General features: G+C 46.6%; 1 protein-coding gene across 6 annotated transcripts in view; it reads left to right on the top strand.

Annotated features, from left to right (window-relative positions):
- Positions 1-27,626, top strand: part of dock6 (dedicator of cytokinesis 6) — a 226,535-nt gene that overhangs the window by 73,380 nt on the left and 125,529 nt on the right. For all 6 annotated transcript variants that reach the window (XM_078234904.1, XM_078234903.1, XM_078234901.1 and 3 more), the window contains exons 5-14: positions 2,539-2,668; positions 4,707-4,919; positions 10,035-10,120; positions 11,787-11,853; positions 13,741-13,890; positions 14,058-14,138; positions 16,437-16,593; positions 18,131-18,255; positions 21,150-21,243; positions 23,407-23,569. In XM_078234904.1, the coding sequence (XP_078091030.1) occupies positions 2,539-2,668; positions 4,707-4,919; positions 10,035-10,120; positions 11,787-11,853; positions 13,741-13,890; positions 14,058-14,138; positions 16,437-16,593; positions 18,131-18,255; positions 21,150-21,243; positions 23,407-23,569 (1,266 nt within the window). The remainder of the gene's footprint in view (positions 1-2,538; positions 2,669-4,706; positions 4,920-10,034; positions 10,121-11,786; positions 11,854-13,740; positions 13,891-14,057; positions 14,139-16,436; positions 16,594-18,130; positions 18,256-21,149; positions 21,244-23,406; positions 23,570-27,626) is intronic.

Below are 27,626 nucleotides of genomic sequence, written 5' to 3'. Positions count from 1 at the left end.
CTTCTTCCCTCACTGTGTGGGCGGTACAGTACCGAGTCCCACATTAACCCTGTATGTGCCAGACCCTTATACTACCAAATTACTGTGGATGCTGGAATCTGAAAGGCTAGTGCCTGAAGATTGGAGGGTGTCAAATGTTGTGCCTTTTGTTTAAGAAGGGCTGCAGGGAAAAGCCTGGAAACTACAGGCTGGTGAGCCTCACATCTGTGGTGGGTAAGTTGTTACAAGGTATTTTGAGAGACAGGATCTACAGGCATTTAGAGACACAAGGACTGATTAGGGACAGTCAGCATGGCTCTGTGAGTGGAAAATCATGTCTCACAAATTTGATTGAGTTTTTTGAAGGGGTAACCAAGAAGGTAGATGAGGGCAGTGCAGTTGTTGTCTACATGGACTTTAGCATGGCCTTTGACAAGGTACCGCATGGTAGGTTGTTGCATAAAGTTAAATCTCACGGGATCCAGGGTGAGGTAGCCAAATGGATACAAAATTGGCTTGATGACAGAAGACAGAGGGTGGTTGTAGAGGGTTGTTTTTCAAACTGGAGGCCTGTGACCAGCAGGTGTGCCTCAGGGATTGATGCTGGTTCCACTGTTATTTGTCATCTATATTAATGATTTGGATGAGAATTTAGTAGGCATGGTTAGTAAGTTTGCAGATGACACCAAGATTGGTGGCATAGTGGACAGCGAAGAAGGTTATCTAGGATTGCAACCGGGATCTTGATCAATTGGGCCATTGGATGAATGGCAGATGAAGTTTAATTTAGATAAATGCGAGGTGATGCATTTTGGTTGATCGAACCAGGGCAGGACTTACTCAGTTAATGGTAGAGTGTTGGGGAGAATTATAGAACAAAGTGATCGAGGGTTCAGATTCATAGCTCCTTGAAAGTGGAGTCACAGGTGGACAGAATGGTGAAAAAAGCATTCGGCATGCTTAGTTTCATTGGTCAGAACATTGAATACAGGAGTTGGGATGTCTTGTTGAAGTTGTACAAGACATTGGTAAGGCCACACTTGGAATACTGTGTACTATTATAGAAAGGATATTATTGAACTAGAAAGAGTGCAGAAAAGATTTACTAGGATGCTACAGGGTCTTGATGGTTTGAGTTATAAGAAGAGGCTGGATAGACTGGGACTTTTTTCTCTGGAGCGTAGGAGGCTTAGGGGTGATCTTATAGAGGTCTATAAAATAATGAGGGGCATAGATCAGCTCGATAATCAATATCTTTTTCCAAAGGTAGGGGAGTCTAAAACTAGAGGGCATAGGTTTAAGGTGAGAGGGGAGAGATACAAAAGGGTCCAGAGGGGCAATTGTTTCACACAGAGGGTGGTGAGTGTCTGGAACAAGCTGCCAGAGGTAGTAGTAGAGGCGGGTACAATTTTGTCTTTTAAAAAGCATTTGGATAGTTACATGGGTAAGATCGGTATAGAGGGATATGGGCCAAACGCGGGCAATTGGGACTAACTTAGGGGTTAAAAAAAGAGGCGACATGGACAAGTTGGGCCAAAGGGCCTGTTTCCATGCTGTAAACCTCTATGTTTCTATGACTCTATGAAACCAAAAGAGAAAATCTCAGCAGGTCTGGCAGCATCTGTAAGGAGAGAAAAGAGCTGACGTTTCGAGTCCGGATGACCCTTTGTCAAAGCTAAAAGACATAGAAAGTGGGAGATATTTATACTGCAGGATGAGGGAAAGCAGTGAAGGTGGGGGAGGGGGGAGGGGGGGGCTCTCCCCTCTGTATCCACCCCCCTTATACTACTATTTTGTATCAGTAAAGTGTTGAAACTCAAAAGGCTGAACCATTGATTTGTGAATGTACAGATGTTAATTTGAAAGTGAACACTCCTGTGTTTTCACCTGTCATCATTTTGACCTCAATAAAATGCATGTTCAGGTTGAGAGATTGGCATATTGTTGCACCTTGTGCAATCCCAGATTCTAGAGTGTACAGGCAGACAGTGTTAGTGGTGCTGTTGTGGTGGCTCCAACGTCTAATAATTCAGTTAAAACTAATTTTTTATTATTTCAAATTTTGCAATAATTCTTCAATATTATTTTCCCAGTGAGTCAAGAACCTTGCACCTCAACATTTACTGCTAGTGACATATGACCCTGACTGTACTCAGCTTCATCACTATAGCTGTTCTTGTGTTGAGACAGCAATGATCGACAGGTTCCCTTTTACCTGAATGTCTGCGAACGATTTCCAATCCATGATCAGTCAACCCAAATAAAACAGTGGCTAAAACTCTCCTTAGTCTTAATCCGCTTGATCGCGATCTTGCCTCTCTAAGTTCCTCATACTTCAGAGAAGTCAAGGATGAGATACGATCATTGACCCACGCTTATAGTGCAGAAGAAGGCCATTTGGCCCATCAAGTCTGCACTGGCCTGCTGAAGGAGCATTCTGCTTTATCCCACTCCCCTGCTTTATCCCCATATCCCTTATACACAGGCTCTGAGGAAATCCCTTGACTGTTCCCTTCTCCTGTTCTCATAACCGTTTATTTTTTTGTTATTTGGGAACAGGTACCAGAAGCTGAGCACTGCGTTTAACCCCAACACGTTGGAGAAGCAGCGAGAGAGGCAGCGAGGACTGCCCAAGCAGGTCTTTGAGTCTGATGAAGTTGTTGATGACCGAGGGAATCAGGACGATCAGGTATTTAGGAAGGAAGAAGGATGGTTAAATGTTTCGTTAGTTCAATGCTTGGATCCACTTTTGAGTGCAACCTGAGGGCAAGTTCCACAAAAATCGCAAAACACTAGCGTGCAATTACAGCAAGTGATTGGGAAGGCAAATGAATGTTGTCGTTTATTGTAAAGAGAATTGAGTATAAAAGTGGGGAAGTTTTTGTACAATTGTACAGGGCTTTGGTGAGACCACATCTGGAGTACCGTGCACAGTTTTGGTCTCCTTACTTAAGAAAGGAAAAATAGTGCTTGCACTTGAAGCAGTTCAGAGAAGGCTCACTCGACTGATTCCTCAGCTGAAAGACAGTAAGAAGTCTCACAACACCAGGTTCAAGTCCAACAGGTTTATTTGGAATCACGAGCTTTCAGAGCGCTGCTCCTTCCACAGAGAGTGACTCATCTGATGAAGGGGCAGCGCTCCGAAAGTTCGTGATTCCAAATAAACCTGTTGGACTTTAGCCTGGTGTTGTGAGACTTCTTACTGCGCCCACCCCAGTCCAACGCCGGCATCTCCACGTCTTGGCTGAAGGGGTTATCTTATGAAGAAAGGTCGGGACTGTATGTATCCATTGGAGTTTAGAAGATGATCTTATTTAAACAGAAACATTCCTGTGGGAGTTTGACTGGGCGGATGCTGAGAGAATGTTTCCCCTTATGGGGGAGACTAGAATTTAAAAAAAAAAGAGGGATCTTCCATTTATGGCAGAGATGAGCGGAATTTCTTTCTCTTGAGGGTTGTGAGTCTGTGGAATTTGTTTCCCCAGGGGGCAGTGGAGGTATGGTCATTGAATATTTTTAAGGTTGATCTAGATAGATTCTTGACTGACCAGGGAATCAGACAGTACAGGAGATAGACAGAAAACTTGAGTTTAGACTACAATCAGATCAGCCATGATCTTATCAAATGACGGAGCAGACTCGAGGGGCCAGATGGTCTATTCCTGCTGCTAATTTGTATGTTCATATATATATATATGCAAATTCCACACCTGAATCAGACCATCATTCAGGGAGCTAGCAAAGACTTACATTTACAAGACTGTGAGGAAAGTTTTGCGCCCTTCTGCTGCACACCTTGGAGTAGCAGCTGAAGCAGGAGTGGTTGTGCAGTTGCTGGAGGAGGTTACGCATCCGTTTCGAGGCAATAAAATACCGCAGCTGTCGGGAGTTTAAACTCATGCCAAATCATTCAGTTACAAGTGGAATATATCCTGTGAAAAGCTGTGGAAGTCAGTTAGCACTGAGCGAGGGACAGCTTTGATGTTTCAGGTCTAGCTTTCAAAAGTGAATTGGATAACATCTGAAAATTTGCATAGCCATGTGAAAAGGGTAGGGGAGTTAGACTAATTGAATAACTGTTAGAAAACCCAGTGCATGCACAATGACTGAATGGCGTTGTGTAATATATGATTCTATCGCCCCTCAGTCCTGATGCCTGGAGTGTGAAAGTTTACATTTCTAGATATTGTTGTCCAGCCTTTTTTTTTTAACCATTGTTTCAGCTGTGGGTGGCATGGTGGCACAAACAGCCAGGTTCGGTTCCCGGCTTGGGTCACTGTCTGTGTTGAGTCTGCACATTCTCCCCGTGTCTGCGTGGGTTTCCCCCTTGGTGCTCCGGTTTCCTCCCACACTCCAAAGGACGTGTTGGTTAGGTGCACTAGCCATGCTAAATTCTCCCTCAGTGTACCCGAACAGGTCAGAAATGGGGGGGATGAGGAGCAATACTTTACAAGTAAAAGCTGCAAATGACTTGTTCCCCTTTTGCTGGTAGGACGGGTACCCAAACAGGCGCCGGAGTGTGGCGACTAGGGGATTTTCACAGTAACTTCATTGCAGTGTTAATGGAAGCCGACTTGTGACACAAATAAGTAAACTAAGCTAAACCTGCTGCCTTGGATAGGGAATGGTGCTTGACACTGGTGGTGGTCGGGATGGTGGGGGGAGATGAGGAGCAATACTTTATAAATAAAAGCTGCAAATGACTTTTGTTCCCCTTTTGCTGGTAGGATGAGTTGAAGCGAAGGTCAGTATCTTTGGACGACACGCCACGGGGCAGCTGGGCCTCCAGTATCTTTGACCTGAAGAATTCCACCGCCGACGTGCTGCTGCCCAGCCTGCTGGAGCGCACGGCCATTGAAGAAGTGGATAGGCACAATGGGGAGCAGCGGAAAGAGAACCGACATAGGGAAGTGTTGGCTCTCTTCCCACCGCCTGACGAGGTAAAGCAATTGTTGCGGAGTTGGGGTTGAGGTTGGGTCTGTATAAATGTCAGTGGTCAGTCTCTGCATCCCTGCTGAAGTAGAAACTTTTCCTGCTTCTTGACTGTGAAAGATAGACTCTACAAAATTCGTTTTGTCAATATAACAAGCATTTATTTATTAATAACTGCATGCAGTATATGGCTGAAACTTGGGGTCAGAGATCAGTTGGTTCAACTGCTGATTCTTCCACAAGTCCGCAATTACGCAAAGAATCAGTTCAGTATTTATACATAATCATTATCAGTTTGTGTGACCAGAGCATATTCAGGAATTTGATTAGTAATAGAATCATAAGCAATGTCATTAATCATGTCATAACTTGCTGACCTCCTAGAACTCTTTGTCTCATCATTCATACCCTTATCTTGTCCTTTGGAACAGAAAAAGGTCGGTGTCTCCTTCATCTCTGACCTTATCTTGTCTTACCCATACAGCCTTAAGTTATACGGAGTCAGCCTTATTAAGTCTTACAGGAGTCTGGCATTTTGAAATAGCTTGGTCAGCCGTTCTTATATTGTACCAAATAGTTGACCAATTTTCCCATCACGCTATTGCTCAGTTCGTACAACTTTACATCCCTTTAAACTCTGCTAACAGATTACTGACAAATACTGATGGCAGGATGGAACCAGATTCGCTTGCCAGAGGAAAGTGGATAAATATTTCTAAGATAAAAAAATTGAAGGCTTGCGGGAAAGAGTGGGGTGGCACAGTGGTTAGCATCGATGTCTCACAGCGCCACAGAACCGGGTTCAATTCCAGCCTCGGGTCACTGTCTGTGTGGCGTTTGCACATTCTCCCCGTGTCTGCGTGGGTTTCCTCCAGGTGCTCCGGTTTCCTCCCACAGTCCAAAGATGTGCGGGTTAGGTGGATTGGCCATGGGAAATTGACCCTAGTGTCAGGAGATTAGCAGGGTAAATATGTGGGGTTACGGGAATAGGGCCTGGGTGGGACTGTGGTCGGTGCAGACTTTGATGGGCTGAATGGCCTCCTTCTGCACTGTAGGGATTGTATGAGTGGGCTGGATTCCTTTCCGAAGAAGTTGGAGCAGATTCTATTGGCCGAATGGCGGCCTCTCGTGAATCATAGAATCATAGAAACCCTGCAGTGCAGAAAGAGGCCACCTGGCCCATCGAGTCTGCACCGACCACAATCCCACCCAGGACCTACCCCCTTATCTCTACACATTTACCCGCTAATCCCTCTAACCTATGCATCTCAGGGGCAATTAGCACGGCCAATCAACCTAACCCGCACATCTTTGTGCGATGCTGTTCCACGATTCTGTGAAATGGCAGCTCTGCGGGTTAATTTTGCTACCCCTCTCCTGAAGACACTGAAGGGAAGAAGCAAGACTTTTCACTGCATGTTAGTACATGTGACAATAATAAATCAAATCAAATCACTGGTTTCAGATCTGTGACCATTAGCAGCCTTCAAGGGCTTTGTCCAAGTAGACATTCTTCACCTGAGGGCCAGATGTCAAACGTCAGCTGGGTATTTCACCCTGTGGGTCATCTGAGTGCAGCCCTGTCGAGTTCCTGACCTGGTATCTGTGCACCTATTCAATACGACTTGTCGGAAGGATAGTGATTGGGAACAGGACTCCCCTCCCCAGCCAAACCTGAGGCCACTGAGGGCAGCTGAAGCCTTTAGCTGACTAAGATCAACTAACGCAGCACAAGAGCAGGTTACTACTTGGGATATTTCTGGCCTACATGACTCAGTTTCATAATGCCACTTACCCGCTGAGCCATCAGGATCTTTGACAGCCATCAAATCCCACTTGAAAGTCGGCAATTTCACATTAGTTTATTTTAATGGGATTGTATTGACCAGAGGAAGCTACGGCGGCACGGTGGTTAGCACTGCTGCCTCACGGTGACCTGGATTCGATTCCAGCCTTGGATGATTGTCTGTATGGAGTTTGCACGTTCTCCCCGTGTCTGCGTGGGTTTTCTCCGGGTGCTCTGGTTTCCTGCCACAGTCCAAAGATGTGTGGATTGGCCATGCTAAATTGCCCCTTAATATCCCAAGATGTGTAGGTTAGGAGGATTAGTGGGGTAAATATGTTGGGTTACGGGGATAGGGTCTGTTGGACAGCTGGTACAGACTTGATGGGCTGGATGGCCTCCTCCTGCACTGTAGGGATTCCCTGATACTCCACTTAAAATCTTTCCAGTCATTCCATTCAGCCTGTGTGATTTGTTTACTGAATATCTTTGGAAAGCAGCTGTTATTCTTTCCTAGTTTTACTTGGAAGACGCCATTCATTTTTGAAGGATGATTACTGACAGAATTCACATCGAAACAGCCAGAGAGGCGCACCAACATGTGGCCTCAATTAGGCCTGTGCCTGACCTCGGCCAAGATGTTAGGAAAGTACAGATCACTGGCGTATGGGCGCGCTGGAGCGCGGCTGCCGGGCGCGGATCCGTTTGATCACCGGTGAAACCGGTGGGGCAGAGTCCAAAGGGCAGGAAATATCCCAAAGCCACTCTCCTGCACGCCCAAGCATCTTGCTTAACAACAGTAGGGTTAGGAGCTTTTAGTCTAAGGTGTGGTCCGTGGCAAGGTGCCGAGTGCGAAGACCAAAAGGGAAACTGAAGCCATCAGAAATGCCACTTTTTAAACTGCTCTGCACACCTTTGAGTTTAGCTTCCTGTCACCTGATGCTTTGCATAACGTTTATGATACAATACCTTTATGCAAATGTTGAACAGGGTCTAGTTGGTCTGAGTCCCATTTTTATAACTATTTGGAATTATAACTAGACTATAATAAGAGTTTAAAACTATTTGGAATTTTAGCACCACCTTGTGGATGAAATAACTTGTCCTTCCCTCCATACAGGAAATGCATAGATCGTAGAATCCCTACAGTGCAGAAGGAGGCCATTTGGCCCATCGAGTCTGCACTGGCCACAATCCCACCCACGCCCTATCCCCACAACCCCATGCATTTACCCTGGCTAGTCCCCCTGACACTAAGAGGCAATTTAGCATGGCCAATCCACCTAACTCGCACATCTTTGGACTGTGGGAGGAAACCGGAGCACCCGGAGGAAACCCACGCAGACGCAGGGAGAATGTGCAAATTCCACACAGACAGTGACCCAAGCCGGGAATTGAACCCAGGTCCCTAATGCTGTGAGGCAGCAGTGCTAACCACTGTGCCACCGTGCTGCCCGCATCTGTGAACTTTTCCACAGGTAACACTGATCAGTACCCAGGGAGCCTCCTAAATATTGTTTCAGATATTGTTGCCAGCCAGGGGGGCCCGATTTTAAAACGGGCGCGAAATCGCGGTAAAGTTGGGTGTCGGGCCTAAAACGCGATCTGCACCCGACTCATGGCAGATCGCGTCTTTACCGAGCCCCGATCCGGGCGCGGGTCTGGCGCGCACCCGAATCGGCCGGCGCGACGATTTAAAAGTATTTGCATGCATTCAAATCGACTTAATGAAGCTCGCACCCAACTTTACCGACGAATCCAACTTTACCAGGTTGCGACCCATTTCACGCCCGCGCATTAAACGACCTGCTAAATAAAAGTCCGACTGGGACTCCAATTCAGCAGGGGAACCGCCGAAGCCAATCCCGCCCCCCCCCACCATCCTTTGCGGACACCCCCCCCCCCCCACACCCCCGTGAACCACACTGGCAGCCCACCCCGGATCGGACCCCCCTGGGAGACACACCCCCGACCTAGCTTGATCGCTGGTCTCCCTCCACCATCGTGGAGAAGGGGAATGCTGTGTCTCCCCTGGGGGGAGGGGGGGATGGAGAAGGGGAGTGACGTGTCTGCCCCTGGGGGTGGGGGGGACGGTGGGGCGGCGCTGCCAGTCTGCGGCCGATCCCTCCCTCCCCCTCCTCCCCCCTCCCAGGGACAGTCACATCACTCCTCTTCTCCATCCCCCCCCCCCCCCCCCCCCCCGCCCCCCCGGGGGGGAAGGCAAAGCAGCACAGACAGCAGAGAGGATGAAAGGAATTCCCTTTGGAGGATAATGTCCAAAACCTGACAGTCCAAAATCTGGGATAATATTTCAAAATGTACATCCCCCCCCATCCCTGTCCCTGTAATATTATCCCAGATTTTGGACTGTCAGGTTTTTAGTTCCTGTGATTTGTAGCCCTGTTGAATGTCATTATGTTTGTTCTGGAATAGGATGACTGGGAGGCACTGTTATTTCTAAATATGCAACCTTTGGCATTGGATGATAATTCTGCGCGATACAAAGCCCTATGTAATGGATAAATACTTCTAATTGCTAACTTCTAAATGCAACCAGCAAATCATTGATCGGGAATACTTTGTAAATTCTGACCCACACTTGCTGGTTAGCTCAGAAATGGTTCTCGTCACAGATGTTGAGCCCGAAACTCGACTCTCTCTCTCTTTCTTGATCTAGTAAGTAGTCACACAACACCAGGTTAAAGTCCAACAGGCTTATTTGGTAGCACGGGTCTCACCTGATGAAGGGGCAACACTCTGAAAGCTCGTGCTACCACATAAACCTGTTCGTCTTTAACCTGGTGTTGTGAGACTACTTACTGTGCCCACCCCAGTCCAACGCCGGCAACTCCCCATCATCTCTTGATCTAAGCATCAATGGTAAAACCAAAAGAGAAAATGCTGGAAAATCTCAGCAGGCCTGGCAGCGTCTGTAAGGAGAGAAAATAGCTGACGTTTCCCAGGTCCTTGGCGCTGTGAGGCAGCAGTGCTTTGACAAAGGGTCATCTGGACTCGAAACATTACCTCTTTTCTCTCCTTACAGATGCTGCCAGACCTGCTGAGATTTTCCAGCACTTTCTCTTTTGGTTTCAGATTCCAGCATCCGCAGTAATTTGCTTTTATCAATGGGAAAAGCTTGCCGACAGTTGTACCAAATCCTGTTGGACAACAGCAGACACGGGCTATTTAATTGATAGTTGGTGCTGCTTTTGCCTTAAAAAATAGAACCTGCCGATAGCAAGCTGGTAATGGACGAAGTTAACATTTGCCACGTGAATCTCTTATTTTAAAAAGTGATTGGATGTTTTCTGGGCTCACTTGCCGATTGTATTTTTCACAGGATGAAGCGATTGAACGGTGCAGTATTCCTGAAGTCCCCAAAGAACATTTCGGGCAAAGAATTCTTGTAAAATGCCTGTCGTTGAAGTGAGTAGAGCCCTTTTACAGCACAGAAGTGATTTGTTACGCCCTCCTGCACTGTGTTGAACATTAAAGTGGGGTTGTGTACATATTAACCTGTGGATTGTGAAATCGCAGGTGTGCTTGGATATGGCCAAGTGAGTAAGCGGAGTCAATGCTACAAGTGTGCAGAGCAGTTTAAGAAGTGTTTATTTTTTGAGCACTCCGCATCCACATGTCTGAAGTGAAAAAAAATCTCAGGTGCCAAGGTGTTAGGCAAGTGCAGATCGCTGGTGAAATGCTCCTTCAGTGGGACGGAGGCCAAAGGGTAGGAAATACCTCAAAGCCACTCTCCCGCACACCCCAGCAGCTAGCTTAACAACAGTAGGGTTAGGATCTAGCCCAAGGTGTGGTCTGTGGTAGGGTACAGAGTAGGGTACAATTTAGCATGGCCAATCCTAGGGTACAGAGCAAAAACCAAAAAGGAAACTAAAACCATCAAAAATGCACTTACTGTTCCAAGATGTGCAGGTTAGGTGGATTGGCCATGCTAAATTGCCCCTTAGTGTCCCAAGATGTACAGGTTAGGTGGATTGGCCATGCTAAATTGCCCCTTAGTGTCCCAAGATGTGCAGGTTAGGTGGATTGGCCATGCTAAATTGCCCCCTTAGTGTCCAAAGATGTACAGGTTAGGTGGATTGGCCATGCTAAATTGCCCCTTAGTGTCCCAAGATGTGCAGGTTAGGTGGATTGGCCATGCTAAATTGCCCTTTAGTGTCCAAAGACGTACAGGTTAGGTGGATTGGCCATGCTAAATTGCCCCCTTAGTGTCCAATGATGTACAGGTGTTTTTCACGTGTCGGTGCAGACCTGAAGGGCCTTTTCTACCCTGTATGATTCTATGATCTGGATTGAGTAGCCGAACCTCTTTACGTATGAGAGAGAGCCGTTTTATGCTCTCGGATGGTGTGTTCCCTAGAATCCTGTATGTCTTAAATTCACCATTAACACACTGAGCAACATTAAATTCACTGTTGACACACTACACAGATTCGTAAACGAAGCCCAGTCCATCACTCAGACCAGCCCCCCATCCATTGACTCTGTCTACACTTCCCGCTGCCTCGGAAAAGCAGCAGCATAATCAAAGACCCCACGCACCCCAGACATTCTCTCTTCCACCTTCTCCCGTCGGAAAAAGGATATAAAAGTCTGAGGTCACGTACCAACCGACTCAAGAACAGCTTCTTCCCTGCTGCTGTCAGACTTTTGAATGGATCTACCTCTCATTAAGTTGATCTTTCTCTACACCCTAGCTATGACTGTAACACTACATTCTGCACTCTCTCCTTTCCTTCTCTATGAACAGTAGGCTTTGTATAGTGTGCAAGAAACAATACTTTTCACTGTATCCCAATACATGTGACAATAGTAAATCAAATCAAATCTGAGCAACATTGAATTCACTATTAACACACTTAGTAACGTGAGTAGATAATAGTGTGCTTGATCCTTTGTGAAGGGATATTGCCCTGTGATTACTGCAGCATAAGAAGTGCTTCAATTTCTTACCAATCTGTGTTGGGATTTGATCGGGTTTCTGTTAATTCAAGGGACTCTGGCTGTTCATGCAGTGCAGCCGCAGAAAGTCTGCCTCTGCTTGATGGATTTGTTCTCTTCTCTTTGCTCAAAGGTTTGAAATTGAAATTGAGCCCATATTTGGGGTTCTTGCCCTGTACGACGTGAAGGAAAAGAAAAAGGTAAGTGAATGTTCCAAAGGTCTTCCTTCCTGTATGTATTTCACATTTTAAAATTGTTATTATTTATTTATTAGTCACAAGTAGGCTTACATTAACACTGCAATGAAGTTACTGTGAAAATCCCCTAGTCGCCACACTCCGGCGCCTGTTCGGGTTACACTGAGGGAGAATTTAGCACGGCCAATGCACCTAACCAGCACGTCTTTCAAACTGTGGGAGGAAACCGGAGCACCCGGAGGAAACCCACGCAGAGAACGTGCAGACTCATCACAGACAGTGACCCAAGCCGGGAATCGAACCTGGGTCCCTGGCGCTGTGAGGCAGCAGTGCTAACCACTGTGCCACCGTGCTGCCCTTTTTATTCTGTATCAGAGTGACGGATGGCTGAATTCGGCGTTAAGGTGATGGGAATCAGTATTTGCTGAGCAAAGGAATGTTGTTATTGGATTTCACACCCACTAACGGCCTCCATTATGCTCCTGATCTTTCATCGACTAGGAAATGATCATTCATTATCTGGCTTCCTAATGTAAGCAATGTCTCCTCTGTAACCTTCATCATGAAGTTACTTTGTCTTCAGCTGTCTTGAAACTTTCCTCTGGGGATATTGTCAGTTGTTGCTTTAAGATAGGCTGCTGCTCCCATGTGGGCAGTCCTGACTTAATTGGGCTAGCCGGCAACTGACAAAGCTTAATCATAGAATCCCTACAGTGCAGAAGGAGGCCATTCGACCATCGAGTTTGCAGTAACTCTGTGACATATTATATTATGATGTGGAGATGCCGGCGTTGGACTGGGGTAAACACAGTAAGAATTCTAACAACACCAGGTTAAAATCCAACAGGTTTATTTGGTAGCAAACACCACTAGCTTTCAGAGCGTACTGCTCCTTCGTCAGGTGGAGTGGGAGATCTGCTCCCAAACAGGGCATACAGAGACACAAACTCAATTTACAGAATAATGATTGGAATGCGAGTCTTTACAGCTAATCAAGTCTTAAAGGTACAGACAATGTGAGTGGAGAGAGCGTTAAGCACAGGTTAAAGAGATGTGTATTGTCTCCAAACAGGACAGCCAGTGAGATTTTGCAAGTCCAGGCAAGCTGTGGGGGTTACAGATAGTGTGACATGAACCCAAGAACCCGGTTGAGGCCGCCCTCATGTGTGGAACTTGGCTATCATTCTCTGCTACATATTATATTACCCAGGCCTTCTCCCCCACCCTTTCCCTATAACTCCACACATTTAACATGGCTAATCCACCTAACCTGCACATCCCGGGACACTAAGGGGCAATTTAACATGACCAATCCGTCTAACCTGCACATCTTTGGACACTAATAGGCAATTTAGCATGGCCAATCCACCTGACCTACACATCTTTGGACATTAATACACAATTTAGCATGGCCAATCCACCTGACCTACACATCTTTGGACTGTGGGAGGAAACCGGACCATCTTGAGGAACATGCAATCTCTATTCAGTCACTTGAGGCTGGAATTGAATCCTGGTTCTTGGTGCTGTGAGGCAGCAGTGCTAGCCACTGTGCCACCGTGCCGCCCTACGCAAGCAATGCTGGCAGATGCTAACATTCACCCAAATATGAGAAATTAACTTGTAACCAGGACACTTAGAGTCACAACCCCACGGTAATCACCTGATGTAACTGTCGGTTCGAGATGCATGCCGGCCGAGATTGGGTGTTTCCAGATATTGTAGCCCATACATTGTATTGTACATTGTCACGTGGAAGAACAGTTCACTGTTCATGAGTCCAAATCGCCTAGTGTCGTCCCTCCTTGAGGTTAGCCACTAATTGGGATGGAGTTGCTTGGACCCCTCTGAGTAAACTAACAGCGTGTTTTGTTCTACTATTCACTGTAGATTTCTGAAAACTTCTATTTTGATTTGAATTCTGACCAAATGAAGAGCTTGCTCCGCCCTCATATCCCCCACGTTGCCATATCAACATTGGCCAGGTCTACCATCTTCTCCATAACATATCCTTCCGCTGACATATTCCTGGTGATTAAGGTAAGGAGGGAGCTTCCCAGTGAAGCATCTATCATTTTTAAAATTCCGTTCGTGCTGTAGATTTAAAATTCTTGCATTGCCATTTACCTTTTTCATTTCCCTTCGAAGTTGCTGATCTTTCTTGATCCATTTAATCTGGAATGGTTCTGTGCTTCTTCCCGTTGCAGCTTGAAAAGGTTCTGCAGCAGGGGGACATTGGGGAGTGTGCTGAACCCTACATGGTCATGAAAGAGTCTGATTCCTCCAAGGTAAACCCAATTCACGTCTCTCCTTACCGTCATTCACCCTCGAGAATTCTGAATATAATTCGTTAGCTGCTAGAAATTTCACTGCAAAACTGAACGGTATCACAGCCATTTAGTATACACACACACGAGCACGCATGCACTCGCACTCGCACGTGCACACCTATGCACATGTGCACGCACGCATGCACACGCATGCACGCATGCACACGCACACATACGCATGCACATATATGCATGCACACATATGCATGCGCGCGCACACACACACTCAGACAGACACGCACACACACACACACTCAGACAGACACACATGCATGCACACACGCACGCATATACATAACAGTGTCTGTATATGAAGGATACGGATGATGTAATTGAAGCATTGAGAATTCTTAAGGGGCCTAACACAGTCTATGCTGGGCGGATGTTTCCCTCGGCTGGGGAGTATAGAATAAGGGTTCACATTTTCATTATGAAAGGTCAGCAATATCAAACTGAGATGCTGTCAAATTACTTAGGAACATAGAAAATCAGAGACAGGACTAGGCCATTCAGCCCTTCTTCACTGATGGTTGTGAATCGTTCAAATTCTGTACTCCAGAGAACAGTGGATATTGCGTCATTGAATGTATCCAAGACTGAGGCTGGTAGATTTTTGAATACTAAGGGAATCGAGAGATATAGGGACAGTGAAAGAACGTGTTGAGGTAGAAGATTCATTTCCCTTCGAAGGGCGGCACAGTGGTTAGCACTGCTGCCTCACAGCTCCAGGGACCCGGGTTCGATTCCCGGCTCGGGACACTGACTATGTGGAATTTGCACATTCTCCCCGTGTCTGTGTGGGTTTCCTCCGGATGCTCCGGTTTCCTCTCACAGTCCGAAAGATGTGCGGGTTAAATTGATTGGCCGTGCTAAATTGCCCCTTAGTGTCCTGGGATGTGTAGGTTAGAGGGATTAGTGGGGTAAATGTGTGGGGATAGGGGCTTGGGTGGGATTGTTGTCGGTGCAGACCTGCTGGGCTGAATGGCCTCCTTCTGCCCTGTAGGGATTCTATGAGATCAGCTGCTTTCATATTGAATGATGGAGCAGGCTCAAAGGGCTGAATGGTCTCATCCTGTTCCAATTTGTCAATATTTTTATTCTGATATCAATGTTTATAGCTGAGTAAAACGATCAAGAAAGGAACCTCAGCAAATCAAAGCTTATTCCCATATTCTGCTGCTGTATGATGCCTTGACATGCAACATAGATATCAAACATGTATTTACGCTATTGCATTGTTGCTCCCAGATCCTCTTTCCAGCATGTGTCAGTTTGTAGCATTGACCATAGATTCAGGAGGTGATGGGTTCCAGGCTCTGTCCCTTGTGGTCCTAATTGGAATGCTGCATTGTCAGAGGACCCTTCCTCTCCAGCCTGTTTCAGCAGTTCAGTCGAGTATTAAAGACCCTGTAGCACTATTCAGAGAAGAGCAGGGTGTTCCCCCAGCATCCTAGCTAACATTCATCCCTCACCACCAAATGCAGGTTAATTAGTCATTAATTCATTACTAAATGTGGGATTTTGCTGTGTACGCAGTAGTTGCTGCTTTTACCTTCGTAACTAGTTACCGTTTCGTAATCATAGATTCGCTACAGTGCAGAAGGAGGCCATTCAGCCCATCGAGTCTGCACTGACCACAATCCCACCCAGTCCCTATGCCCATAACCCCATATATTTACCCTGCTAGTTCCCTTGACACTAAGTGGCAGTTTAATTTTATTTATTAGTCACAAGTAGGCTTGCATCAACACTGCAATGAAGTTACTGTGAAAATCCCCTAGTCACCGCACTCCAGCACCTGTTCAAGTTACACTAAGGGAGAATTTAGATGGCCAATGCACCTAATCTTTGGAGTGTGGGAAGAAAGTGGAGTAGCCGGAGGAAACCCGCGCAGACATGGGGAGAACATGCAGACTCGGCACAGACAGTGACCCAAGCCGGGAATTGCACCCGGGTCCCTGGCTCTGTGAGGCAGTAGTGCTAACCAGTGTGCCACCGTGCCGCTCTCAATAAATGAGATGTTTTAAAGGCAAATGTATTTTATGAAATACAGTTCTTTGGTACCAAATAGAATCTGCTATTTTTCAATTCACCCCATTATTTTTCTTAATCTATTTGTCTGTCTCTCTCTGTCTGTCTGTCTCTCTTTCGCTCTCTCTGTCTCGCTTCTTGTCGGTGTTCCCATTCCTGCTCTCTGAATGCTTATCGTGGCTTACTTTTGAACACATGTTTCCCTTGCTTGTGTCACCTGCGCAGCACAAGGAGAAAGTGGAGAAGTTGAAGAATCAGGCAGAGCAGTTCTGCAACAAGTTGGGCAAATTCCGAATGCCCTTTGCCTGGACCGCCATCCACCTCATGAACATCGTGAGCAGTGCCGGGAGCCTGGAGCGAGAATCCTCAGACTCGGAAAGTGGTGAGATACCATGCATGTTTCTGTTCTGCCCTCCTCGTGCTGATCCCTTTCGTAGTCAAATCTTTTGAGTGAAATTTGTCTGACACAAGACAAGGTAAGCGCATATTGATATCACCATGAATTTCAGGACCAATCTTTCCAACTGCATTAAGTTAGAGACCAGATCAGAAACTCCAAGGTTTATGAAGTTAGCCTAGACTCCAACTATTTTTTAATTTTGGCAATTAGTGTGAGGATAAAGTGTTTCACTCCAGGTGTGATTCTATTGACTCACTAGGAAGCTTTTATCAAAACAAACTTTATTTAACAATACAGTTTTACTATAACAAATGAATTAGTTTAACTTTTACCAATTGAAATACTTAAACGTGGCAAGATACAATTCTTATATAATAAAGGCAAAATACTGTGGATGCTAGAAGCTAAAACAAAAACAGAAAATGCTGGAAAATCTCAGCAGGTCTGACAGCATCTGTGGAGAGAGAATGGATACAAAGATACAACTCTTAACTGCTAACCTATAACTATTAGTTCTAATTTAAGCAATATTCATCATAGACTTAAACTACTCTTCAAAAATCAGTTAGCAAACAACACGGGGCAATCCAGGTGCATTCAAAGGCTCCAGGACTGTTAACAAATAAAAAACACATAAGCCCCTCTTGTTTGCTAACTGATTTTTGAAGAGGAGTTTAAGTCTATGAGGAATATTGCTTAAATTGGAACTAATAGAGATAGGTTAGCAGTTAAGAATTGTATCTTTGTATCGATTCTCTCTCCATAGATGCTGTCAGACCTGCTTGGACAGAGAGAGAGGGAGACCTATGTTTCTTAGCAGGTCCCAAGTGGCAGCCTCCAGAGAGAGAGACATCTCTGCCTCCTTTCAGGATTAAGCAGAAACTAAACTTTTTCCCCGTAAACTTAGTTCCTCCCAGTCACATGACTCTGTCTCTTGTCAATCAACCTCATTAAACCCTACTCTGTAATCCCAGGAGAAAAAAAACAAAAATAAACAAAAAATGCATTAGCTCAGATTAAACCAAACACCCGCATTACCTAGGATCAATTATTCTCCTGCATTCACAGCATGGAGCTGCCTGGTTTGCAGACAGATTAGCACCAGGTAAACCAGAGCTGTATTTTAAACATACCTCCTCACGAAACAAAACCCTTACCATAGGCCTTTGATAAAGTGATGGCATGGCTTCATCCAGCTAGAAAATCCAAGCCTGTGAATTTATTATTTTACCAGGTGGGACCGGCTCAGAATCTTACACAGAGATCATCAAAACAGGAAGGTCCTTCAGCGCATTACCCTTTAAAATAGAGACTGTAACACTGTTTGAAAAAAGAGTTTAGTAACTGTTTGCAAAGTATTGGAGGAGTGGACAATATAATAGGGAACCCCAGCGGGTGAGTGAGAACTGGCATTGGTCAGTTGCTGTAAATTGTATGGTGAAGGGGGACATTTAGCACAGGAAGTAGGTTTATAGCAATGGGAAACCGCCATTACACCCTCTTATTGCTTTCTTTCCAGAGCGAAAGGGAACATGGACGGACAGGAAGAAAAGGACATTGGAGCGGATGAGCATTGGCGATGACACCTGCAACTACACCAACTTCCGTCCAGCTACCCTGACCGTCACAAACTTCTTCAAACAGGTCAGTGGTAGAGAGGAGAGATATCAAGGCCCGAAGGAATAGTCCAAGATGAGCAATTGGGGCTCATTGGGGCCCACACACAACTATCTTAAAGTAGTAACTCACTCGGAGGCTGAAGCTCACAGGTTGTTTTCTTTATTCAGTAAATGGCAGAATCCATAAGAGTATTGATAGGCAGAGGGATCTGGGTGTACAGGTATACAGGTCACTGAAAGTGGCAATGCAGGTGGAGAAGGTAGTCAAGAAGGCATACAGCATGCTTGCCTTCATCGGCCGGGGCATTGAGTTTAAAAATTGGCAAGTCATGTTGCAGCTTTGTAGAACCTTAGTTAGGCCACACTTGGAATATAGTGTTCAATTCTGGTCGTCACACTACCAAAAGGATGTGAAGGCATTGGAGAGGGTACAGAAAAGATTTACCAGGATGTTGCCTGGTATGGAGAGCATTAGCTATGAGGAGAGATTGGAGAAACTTGGTTTGTTCTCACTGGAACGACGGAGGTTGAGGGACGACTTGATGGAAATCTACAAGATTATGAGAGGCATAGTTTTGTAAGAGGGAGGTCATGCCTTACAAATTTGGTGGAGTTTTTTGAGGAAGTGACAAAAACGGTTGATGAAGGAAGGGCCGTGGATGTTGTCTATATGGATTTCAGTAAGGCATTTGACAAAGTCCCACATGGCAGGTTGGTTAAGAAGGCTAAGGCTCATGGGATACAAGGAGAAGTGGCTAGATGGGTGGAGAACTGGCTTGGCCATAGGAGACAGAGGGTAGTGGTCGAAGGTTTTTTTTCCGGCTGGAGGTCTGTGACCAGTGGTGTTCCGCAGGGCTCTGTACTGGGACCTCTGCTATTTGTGATATATATAAATGATTTGGAAGAAGGTGTAACTGGTGTAATCAGCAAGTTTGCGGATGACACGAAGATGGCTGGAATTGCGGATAGCGAAGAGCATTGTCGGGCAATACAGCAGGATATAGATAGGCTGGAAAATTGGGTGGAGAGGTGGCAGATGGAGTTTAATCCGGATAAATGTGAAGTGATGCATTTTGGAAGAAATAATGTAGGGAGGAGTTATACAATAAATGGCAGAGTCATCAGGAGTATAGAAACACAGAGGGACCTAGGTGTGCAAGTCCACAAATCCTTGAAGGTGGCAACACAGGTGGAGAAGGTGGTGAAGAAGGCATATGATATGCTTGCCTTTATAGGACGGGGTATAGAGTATAAAAGCTGGAGTCTGATGATGCAGCTGTATAGAACGCTGGTTAGGCCACATTTGGAGTACTGCGTCCAGTTCTGGTCGCCGCACTACCAGAAGGACGTGGAGGCATTGGAGAGAGTGCAGAGAAGGTTTACCAGGATGTTGCCTGGTATGGAGGGTCTTAGCTATGAGGAGAGATTGGGTAGACTGGGGTTGTTCTCCTTGGAAAGACGGAGAATGAGGGGAGATCTAATAGAGGTATACAAGATTATGAAGGGTATAGATAGGGTGAACAGTGGGAAGCTTTTTCCCAGGTCGGAGGTGACGATCACGAGGGGTCACGGGCTCAAGCTGAGAGGGGCGAAGTATAACTCAGACATCAGAGGGACGTTTTTTACACAGAGGGTGGTGGGGGCCTGGAATGCGCTGCCAAGTAGGGTGGTGGAGGCAGGCACGCTGACATCGTTTAAGACTTACCTGGATTGTCACATGAGCAGCCTGGGAATGGAGGGATACAAACGATTGGTCTAGTTGGACCAAGGAGCGGCACAGGCTTGGAGGGCCGAAGGGCCTGTTTCCTGTGCTGTACTGTTCTTTGTTCTTTGTATGGACAGAGTGGATAGTCAGAAGCTTTTTCCCAGGGTGGAGGAGTCAATTATCAGGGGGCACAGGTTTAAGGTGTGAGGGGCAAGGTTTAAAGGAGATGTATGAGGCAGATTTTTTACATAGAAGGTGGTGGGTGCCTGGAGTCCGCTGCCGGGGGAGGCAGTGGAAGCGGATACGGTAGTGACTTTTAAGGGACGTCTTGACAAATACATGAATAGGATGGGAATAGAGGGATATGGTCCCCGGAAGGGTAGGGGGTTTTAGTTCAGTCGGGCAGCATGGTCGGTGCAGGCTTGGAGGGCCGAAGGGCTTGTTCCTGTGCTGTCATCTTTGTTCTTTGAATGATCCAAACTGCTTACCAACAACTGCAGGTGGCTTCATTATTAAAGTTGAAACATCCTCTTGCAAGGAGTACATGGGCCACGTTAGCAGCTTAAAGATCATTGCTTGAGATTCCAGTCTCTTTGTACAATGTCGTGGGATACCTGTGAGTGCCATTTAGTAGAAGCCTAATGGGCCCAGAGCGTACGAGGTACTTCATTGTGGCTCCCCTTCTCCTTCTTTAGCCTGGCCTTTCCTTGCAGACCATGAGGCTGAAACCTCCCTGACCTTTCCTCTCCGCTTGGAGAACATCGAGGAGTTTGGTGTGCGGTTTGTTGTGCAGGGCTGACTTTGTGGAATGACAAAAAGGACTCGTGTCCAAATCCTCAAATGGTGTTCTCCACTTCTTAGTTGCATCAGTAACGGCATGGCAGTGTGGGTGAATTGACGGTATGGCGCTGTGGATGAGTTGGCGCTGTGGCATTGTGGGTGAATTGACGTGGGGTGATGGCGTGGTTGAGTTGGCAGTGTGGGTCAGTTGATGCTGTCCCCCCCCCCCCCCCCCCCCCCCCCACACCAACCACTGTTAGACACCCACTGATATCTAAGAAAAGCAACTTGCTGCTCGCATTGGTTTCTCTCTACGATCTCAAATCCCTTGTCCAACATAGCTTTATTTTGATTTCTGGCCTCTCCAAATGGTCTTGGAAGCCGTTCTTGAGCTGAGTCCTTGATGTTGGGTGATTGTTCTTGTGTTTCCTCAGGAAGGGGATCGTTTAAGTGACGAAGACTTGTACAAGTTCCTGGCTGACATGAGGAGACCTTCGTCTGTGCTGCGGAGACTGCGACCAGTGACAGGTAACTACACTGTGAAGAGCAGAGGGTGCAGAGTGAGTACTGGATTGCAACAAGTAACTACAATGGTTTTGTACAATGAGGAGGTGAACAAATATACACTTTGCTGGAATATTTAACTTGCCGGACCTGGTGTTGATTACTATTCATTTAAATATTTCCTGCCCTCCTCCTGAGGTCCCCAGCATTACAGATGCCAGTCCTCAACCAATTTGATTCACTCCACCTGACATAAAGACTGGATACTGTAAAGACTCTGACAACATCCCGGCAATAGTAGTGAAGATTTGTGCTCCAGAACTAGCCAAGCTGTTCCAGCGCAACTATAACACTATCTGACTGTGGAAGATCTCCCAGATATGTCTTGTCCACAAACAGCAGAACAAATCCAATCTGGCCAGTTACCGCTCCATCAGCCTGCTCTCAATCATCAGCAAAGTGGTGAAGGTTGTCTATAACCGTGCCATCAGGCAACACTTAGACTGAGCAATAGCCTGCTCACTGCTCATCCCAAAACCCTTTAGGGCCTTGGTCCAAGCATGGACAAAAGAACTGAATTCAAGAGGTGAGCTTTAACATAACTTCAAACATAACTTAGAAACCCTACAGCGCAGAAGGAGGCCATTCGGCCCAGCGAGTCTGCACCGACAACAATCCCACCCCAAGCCCTATCCCACAACCGCACATATTTACCCCGCTAATCCCTCTAACCTACACATCCCAGGACACTATGGGCAATTTATCATGGCCAATCAACCTAACCCGCACACATCTTTGGACTGTGGGAGGAAAGCAGAGCCCCTGGAGGAGAATGTGCAAACTCCATACAGACAGTGACCCAAGCCAGGAATCGAACCCGGGTCCCTGGAGCTGTGAGGCAGCAGTGCTAACCACTGTGCCACCGTGCCGCCCACCCGTGAGGTGAGAGTGACTGCCCTATTTAAAAATATTTTCGTGGGATGTGGGTGTCGCTGGCGAGGACACCGTTTGTGTCTCTCTAGGCGATGGCCTTGTGGTATAATCGCAAAAATATTAATCCAGAAACTCAGCTAATATTCTGGGGAACCAGGTTCGAATCCCGCCACGGCAGATGGTGGAATTTGATTTCAATTTTAAAAAATCTGGAATTAAGAATCTACTGATGACCGTGAAACCATTGTCGATTGTCAGAAAAACTCACTTGGGGTTCATTCAGGGAAGGAAATCTGCCATCCTTACCTGATCTGGCCTACGTATGACTCCAGATCCAGAGCAATGTGGTTGACTCTCACCTGTCCTCTGAACAAGGGCAACTAGGGATGGGCAAGAACTGCCGGCCCAGCCAGCAACATCCATGTCCCACGAATGAATTTTTAAAAAACCCTAATTACCCTTCAGAAGGTGCTGGTGAGCTGCTACCTTGAACCTCTGCAGTGCATGTGGTGTAGGTACACCGCAGTGCTGGTAGGGCGGGAGTTCCAGGTTTTAGACCCAGTGACAGCGAATGAGTGGGTTAGGCTGATTGGCCATGCTAATTTGACCCTAGTTTCAGCAGGATTAGCAGGGGAAACAAGCGGGGTTACAGGAATAGGATGGGATTGTTGTCGGTGCAGGCTCGATCGGCCGAATGGCCTCCTTCTGTAGTGTAGGGATTCAATGAACACTAATCCCTTTGTGGAACTATATCGGCGTTCCTTTGCAATGGCCGAGGCCAGAATCCTGGAACTCCCCCTCTACAAGCACTGCGGGTTCACCTGTTACTTTACTGGTCAGTCCACGACTGGGTGTTGTCCAGGTCTTGCTGCAGACTAACAGGGACCGCTTCAGTACCTGAAGGGGTCGCAAGTGGTGCAATCACCAGCGTACATCCCCACTTCTGACTTTGTAAATACTGTGTTGAATTGAAGACACTTGTAAAGTAGGAAAATGTGGCTGACAATTTGCAGACAGGAAGTTCCCAATAGCTGCAGTGAGATGGATAATCTGTTTTTTGGTGGATGTTGCTGGAAGAGATAAATGTTAGCTGGATCACCACACTACTCTCTGAATAATTTGATCTTTCTAAAAGCGCTGCGGGTGTACCTGTCCAGATGGACTGCGGCGGTTTGAGAAGGAGTGAGGGTCTGTAACTTGACACTTCTTGCACTTGTTCGGTTTATCTTAAAAATGTGTCTTCCGTATTGACAGCACAATTAAAGATCGACATATCGCCTGCACCTGAAAGTCCTCACTACTGCCTCTCTCCTGAGCTGCTTCATGTCAAGCCCTACCCGGATCCTCGAGTCCGTCCCACAAAAGATATCCTGGAGTTCCCGGCAAGGGAGGTCTATGTGCCCTACACTACGTACAGGTAACAATCAGCCTTGATCACAGCAACTACAACTGTACCAACGGTCTCATCACCATCGCAGGGGAGAGTGTGGGGTGGGGTTAGAACCTTGTCTACCTTGCGTTCACTAGTCGCGAACTCCATCAATGTTGTATCCACCTCTTAACATCCTCAGGATATCAGAAAGTCTGTGAGATCTTGCTGAGCACAAATGGACGACTGGACTTTCCAACACCAGCGACAGTGACCACAGGCGCGATTTTACGGCCTTGCTCGTCCTGAAATCCCGCCTGAGGTCAAAGAACCTTTCCCTGGTCTGCGTCTCGTCCGCTCCGATTCCTGAGGGCGGGGGGGGTAAAATTCTGGCTCACATATCTCGGTACGTCCGCGGTTATGAATGTTTCAAGACATCCCGAGGATGTGGAAGATGTTATATTAAATCCAACTTATTTTTTCTTTTAGTTTCTTTTCTCTATAAAGTGCTTCACAGCCAATGAAGTTCTGTTTAAATTTTCTTCTTTATTCATTCTCTCATGGGAAATTGCCATCGCTGGCTAGACCAGCGTCTGTCCCCATTTTTAAGCCTATTTTCACTTGAAAAGGTGGTAGCCTTCTTGAACTGCTTTAGACCATTGTAGGTGTACCCACAGTGCAGCTCGGGAGGGAACAACCCAGCGGCAGTGAAAGAACTGTGTCATGGTTCAAAGATAGGCTGGTGTGGGGTTTGGAACAAAACTGGCAGGTGGTGGTGCTCCCATGCACGTCTGCGGCCCTTGTCCTTGCTGGTAGAGGTTGTGGGTTTCGCAGGAACTTTGGTGGGTTGCTGCAGTGCATCTTGTGGAAGATGGTACACACTGCTGCCACTGTGCATTGGCAGTGGAGGGAGTGAAATGTTTAATGTGTTGGATGAGGTGCCATCAGGTGCTTTGTGTGGGGTGTCGAGCTTTTTGAGTGTTGTTGGAGCCGCACCCATCCAGGCAAGTGGGCAGTATTCCATCACACTCCTGACTTGTGCCTTGTAGATGATGGACAGGCTTTTGGGGGAGTCAGGAGGTGAGTTATTCACTGCAGGATTCCTGGCCTCTGACCTGCTCTGATAGCCACAGTTTCTGGTCCACTGTAACCCCCAGGATGTTGATAGCGGGGGTTTCAGCAATGATAATGCCACTGATTGTCAAGGTGAAATGGTTAGATTCTCTTATCGTTGGGAGATGGTCATTCCTGGCGCTTGTGTGGCATGAATGTTACTCGTCAGCCCAAGACTGGATGTTGTCCAGGTCTTGCTGCATATTAACAAGGATTGCTTCAGTATCTGAAGGGTCACAAGTGGTGCAATCATCAGCAACTTTGTAAATACTGTGTTGAATTGAAGACACTTGTAAAGTAGGAAAATGTGGCTGACAATTTGCAGACAGGAAGTTCCCAATAGCTGCAGTGAGATGGATAATCTGTTTTTTGGTGGATGTTGCTGGAAGAGATAAATGTTAGCTGGATCACCACACTACTCTCTGAATAATTTGATGGGATTTTTCATGCATACCTGGGAGGGCAGTAAAGCACTGAATTTAATATCTCATTTAGAAGGTGACACCTTTGAGCACTCCTTCAGTCTTTCGGATAAGATGGTACACAGAGGTGCTTGCTCAGTAGAAGTAAAAGATCCCACTGTGCTATTTCATAGAATCATAGAATCCCTACAGTGCAGAAGGAGGCCATTTGGCCCTTCGAGTCTGCACCAAAAACAATTCCATCCCATCCCCACAGCCCCACATATTTACCCTGCTAACACCCCTGACACTAAGGAGCAATTTAGCATGGCCAGTTCACCTAACATGCACATCTTTGGACACTAAGGGGCAATTTAGCACGGCCAATCCATCTAACCGGCACATCTTTGGACTGTGGGAGGAAACCGGAGCACCCGGAGGAAACCGACGCAGACACGGGGAGAACGTGCAAACTCCGCACAGTCACCCAAGCCGGGAATCGAACCCAGATCCCTGGCACTGTGAGCCAGCAGTGCTAACCACTGTGCCACCATGTCGTAGAGAATCAGGGGGCGTTCTGGCCAATATTTATCTCAAACGATATCACGAAAACAGCTTATCTGGACACTATTACATTTCTATTTTTGGAAAGTTCCCTGCCACATTACAACAGCGATGGCGCTACAAGAGCACTTAATTGGCTGAAAGCACTTTGGGATGCCCTGGGGTTGGGAAAGGCGCTATATCAATGCAAATTTGCCCCTTTTAATGTTGAATGGGTACGACAAGCCTGGAATGGTTGCTCAAGTCCGAGAGTGGGCCTTGAACCTGTGACTGTCTCACAAAGCGCAAGAATTGAGCAAAAGCTGACATGCAAGTAGGAGCCTCTGAGGGTACATCCGTGGGAAGAGTTTGGGGTGCATTGTGGCCATTATCACGAGACCAGTGTGGTGTTAGAATAAAGTAATACTGGCATTTGGCCTTTAGAGGTCCTCAGAGCTTGGTACAGAGGGCCCTCTGGTGGCAGAAATCAATATTGCCACTTACCAACGTTGAACATTTTCCAATGTTTCCTGAAGTTGCTAAATCTCTGTGGACTCCATCTATCGATAGAGAATTTATAAAGCCGTATCACCCTGAAACGTGGCATCGCTCCACCCACTAGACTTTCCTCCTCCACCCTCCAGCTCAAAAAGATTTTGGCGCCATAATTTTCTTAAAAGTGTAGCTGATAAAAGGGTGCGCTGAGGGCAACCTGGCATCTGGGAGTCCAGTGACTGGCATGGACATCAGTGTATCTCCTAATTCAGTGAAGTTTAAGGATTGAGAAAGAAACGGCAAAGCCTGAGGAGGAAATAGGTTGAATTTGAATCATAGAATCCCTACAGTGCAAAAGGAGGCCATTCAGCCCATCTGACTGCATCACCTCTCCGACAGAGCAACTTTCCCAGGCCCTATCCCCATAACCCCACGTATTTACTCCGCTAATCCCCCTAACCTACACATTTTGGGATACTAAGGGACAATTTAGCGTGGCCTATCCACTTAACCTGCCCATCTTTGGACTGTGGGAGAAAACCGGAGCACCTGGAGGAAACCCACGCAGACACAGGGAGAATGTGCAGACTCCGCACAGACAGTGACCCGAGGCTGAAATTGAACCTGGGTCCCTGGTGCTGTGAGGCAGCAGTGCTAACCACTGTGCCACCAAATCAGATAAAGGTAACTAGAGGGGAACAGAGGTTGAATAAAGAAAATATTTTAAAAAATTAAAATGTGACTTTTTTAAAATCCCTAACAATTTGCTCCCTGAAAAAATGAAACGCCACATTTGAATTGAGTCCTTTTAGATTCATAGAATCCCTACAGTGCAGAAGAGGCCATTTGGCCCCTCAACCAGCATCAGTGAACCTAGATGGGTTTTTCCGACATTGGACAATAGTTTCATGGTCATCAGTCGATGCTTAATTCCAGATATAAAATCATAGAATCCCTACAGTGCAGAAGGAGGCCATTCGGCCCATCAGGTCTGCACCGACCACAATCCCACCCAGTCCCTATCCCCATTACCCCATACATTTACCCTAGCTATTCCCCCTGACATTAAGGGGCAATTTAACATGGCCAATCCACCTAACCAGCACATCTTTGGACTGTGGAAGGAAACCGGAGCACCCGGAGGAAACCCACGCAGACAACCCATGGGGAGAATGTGCAAACTCCACACAGACAGTGACCCAAGCCAGGAATTGAACCCGGGTACCTGGCACTGTGAGGCAGCAGTGCTAACCACTGTGCCACCCATTTTTTATTGAATTCAAATTCCACCACCTGCCGTAGCGGGATTTGAACCCGGGTCCCCAGAACAATAGCTGAGTTTCTGGATTAATAGTCTAGCGATAATACCACTAGGCCATCGGCTCCCCGCAGGGGATGACTTTCAGAGAGTGCTGCAAAGCACTGCCGCCACATTTCTGTGGATTAGGGAAGTAGGATAGAAACGTGACAGATTAGCCCAGTATGCAGATGGTCTCACTAAAATTCATCCAAAGTGTAAGAACAGAAATATGAGGAAGGTAGCAGCAGGTTTA

Source organism: Mustelus asterias, chromosome 19 (assembly GCF_964213995.1).
Source record: "Mustelus asterias chromosome 19, sMusAst1.hap1.1, whole genome shotgun sequence".
NCBI lineage: Eukaryota > Metazoa > Chordata > Chondrichthyes > Carcharhiniformes > Triakidae > Mustelus > Mustelus asterias.
The sequence above is the reverse complement of the archived record's forward strand: the minus strand, read 5'-3'. Positions and strand labels throughout refer to the sequence as shown.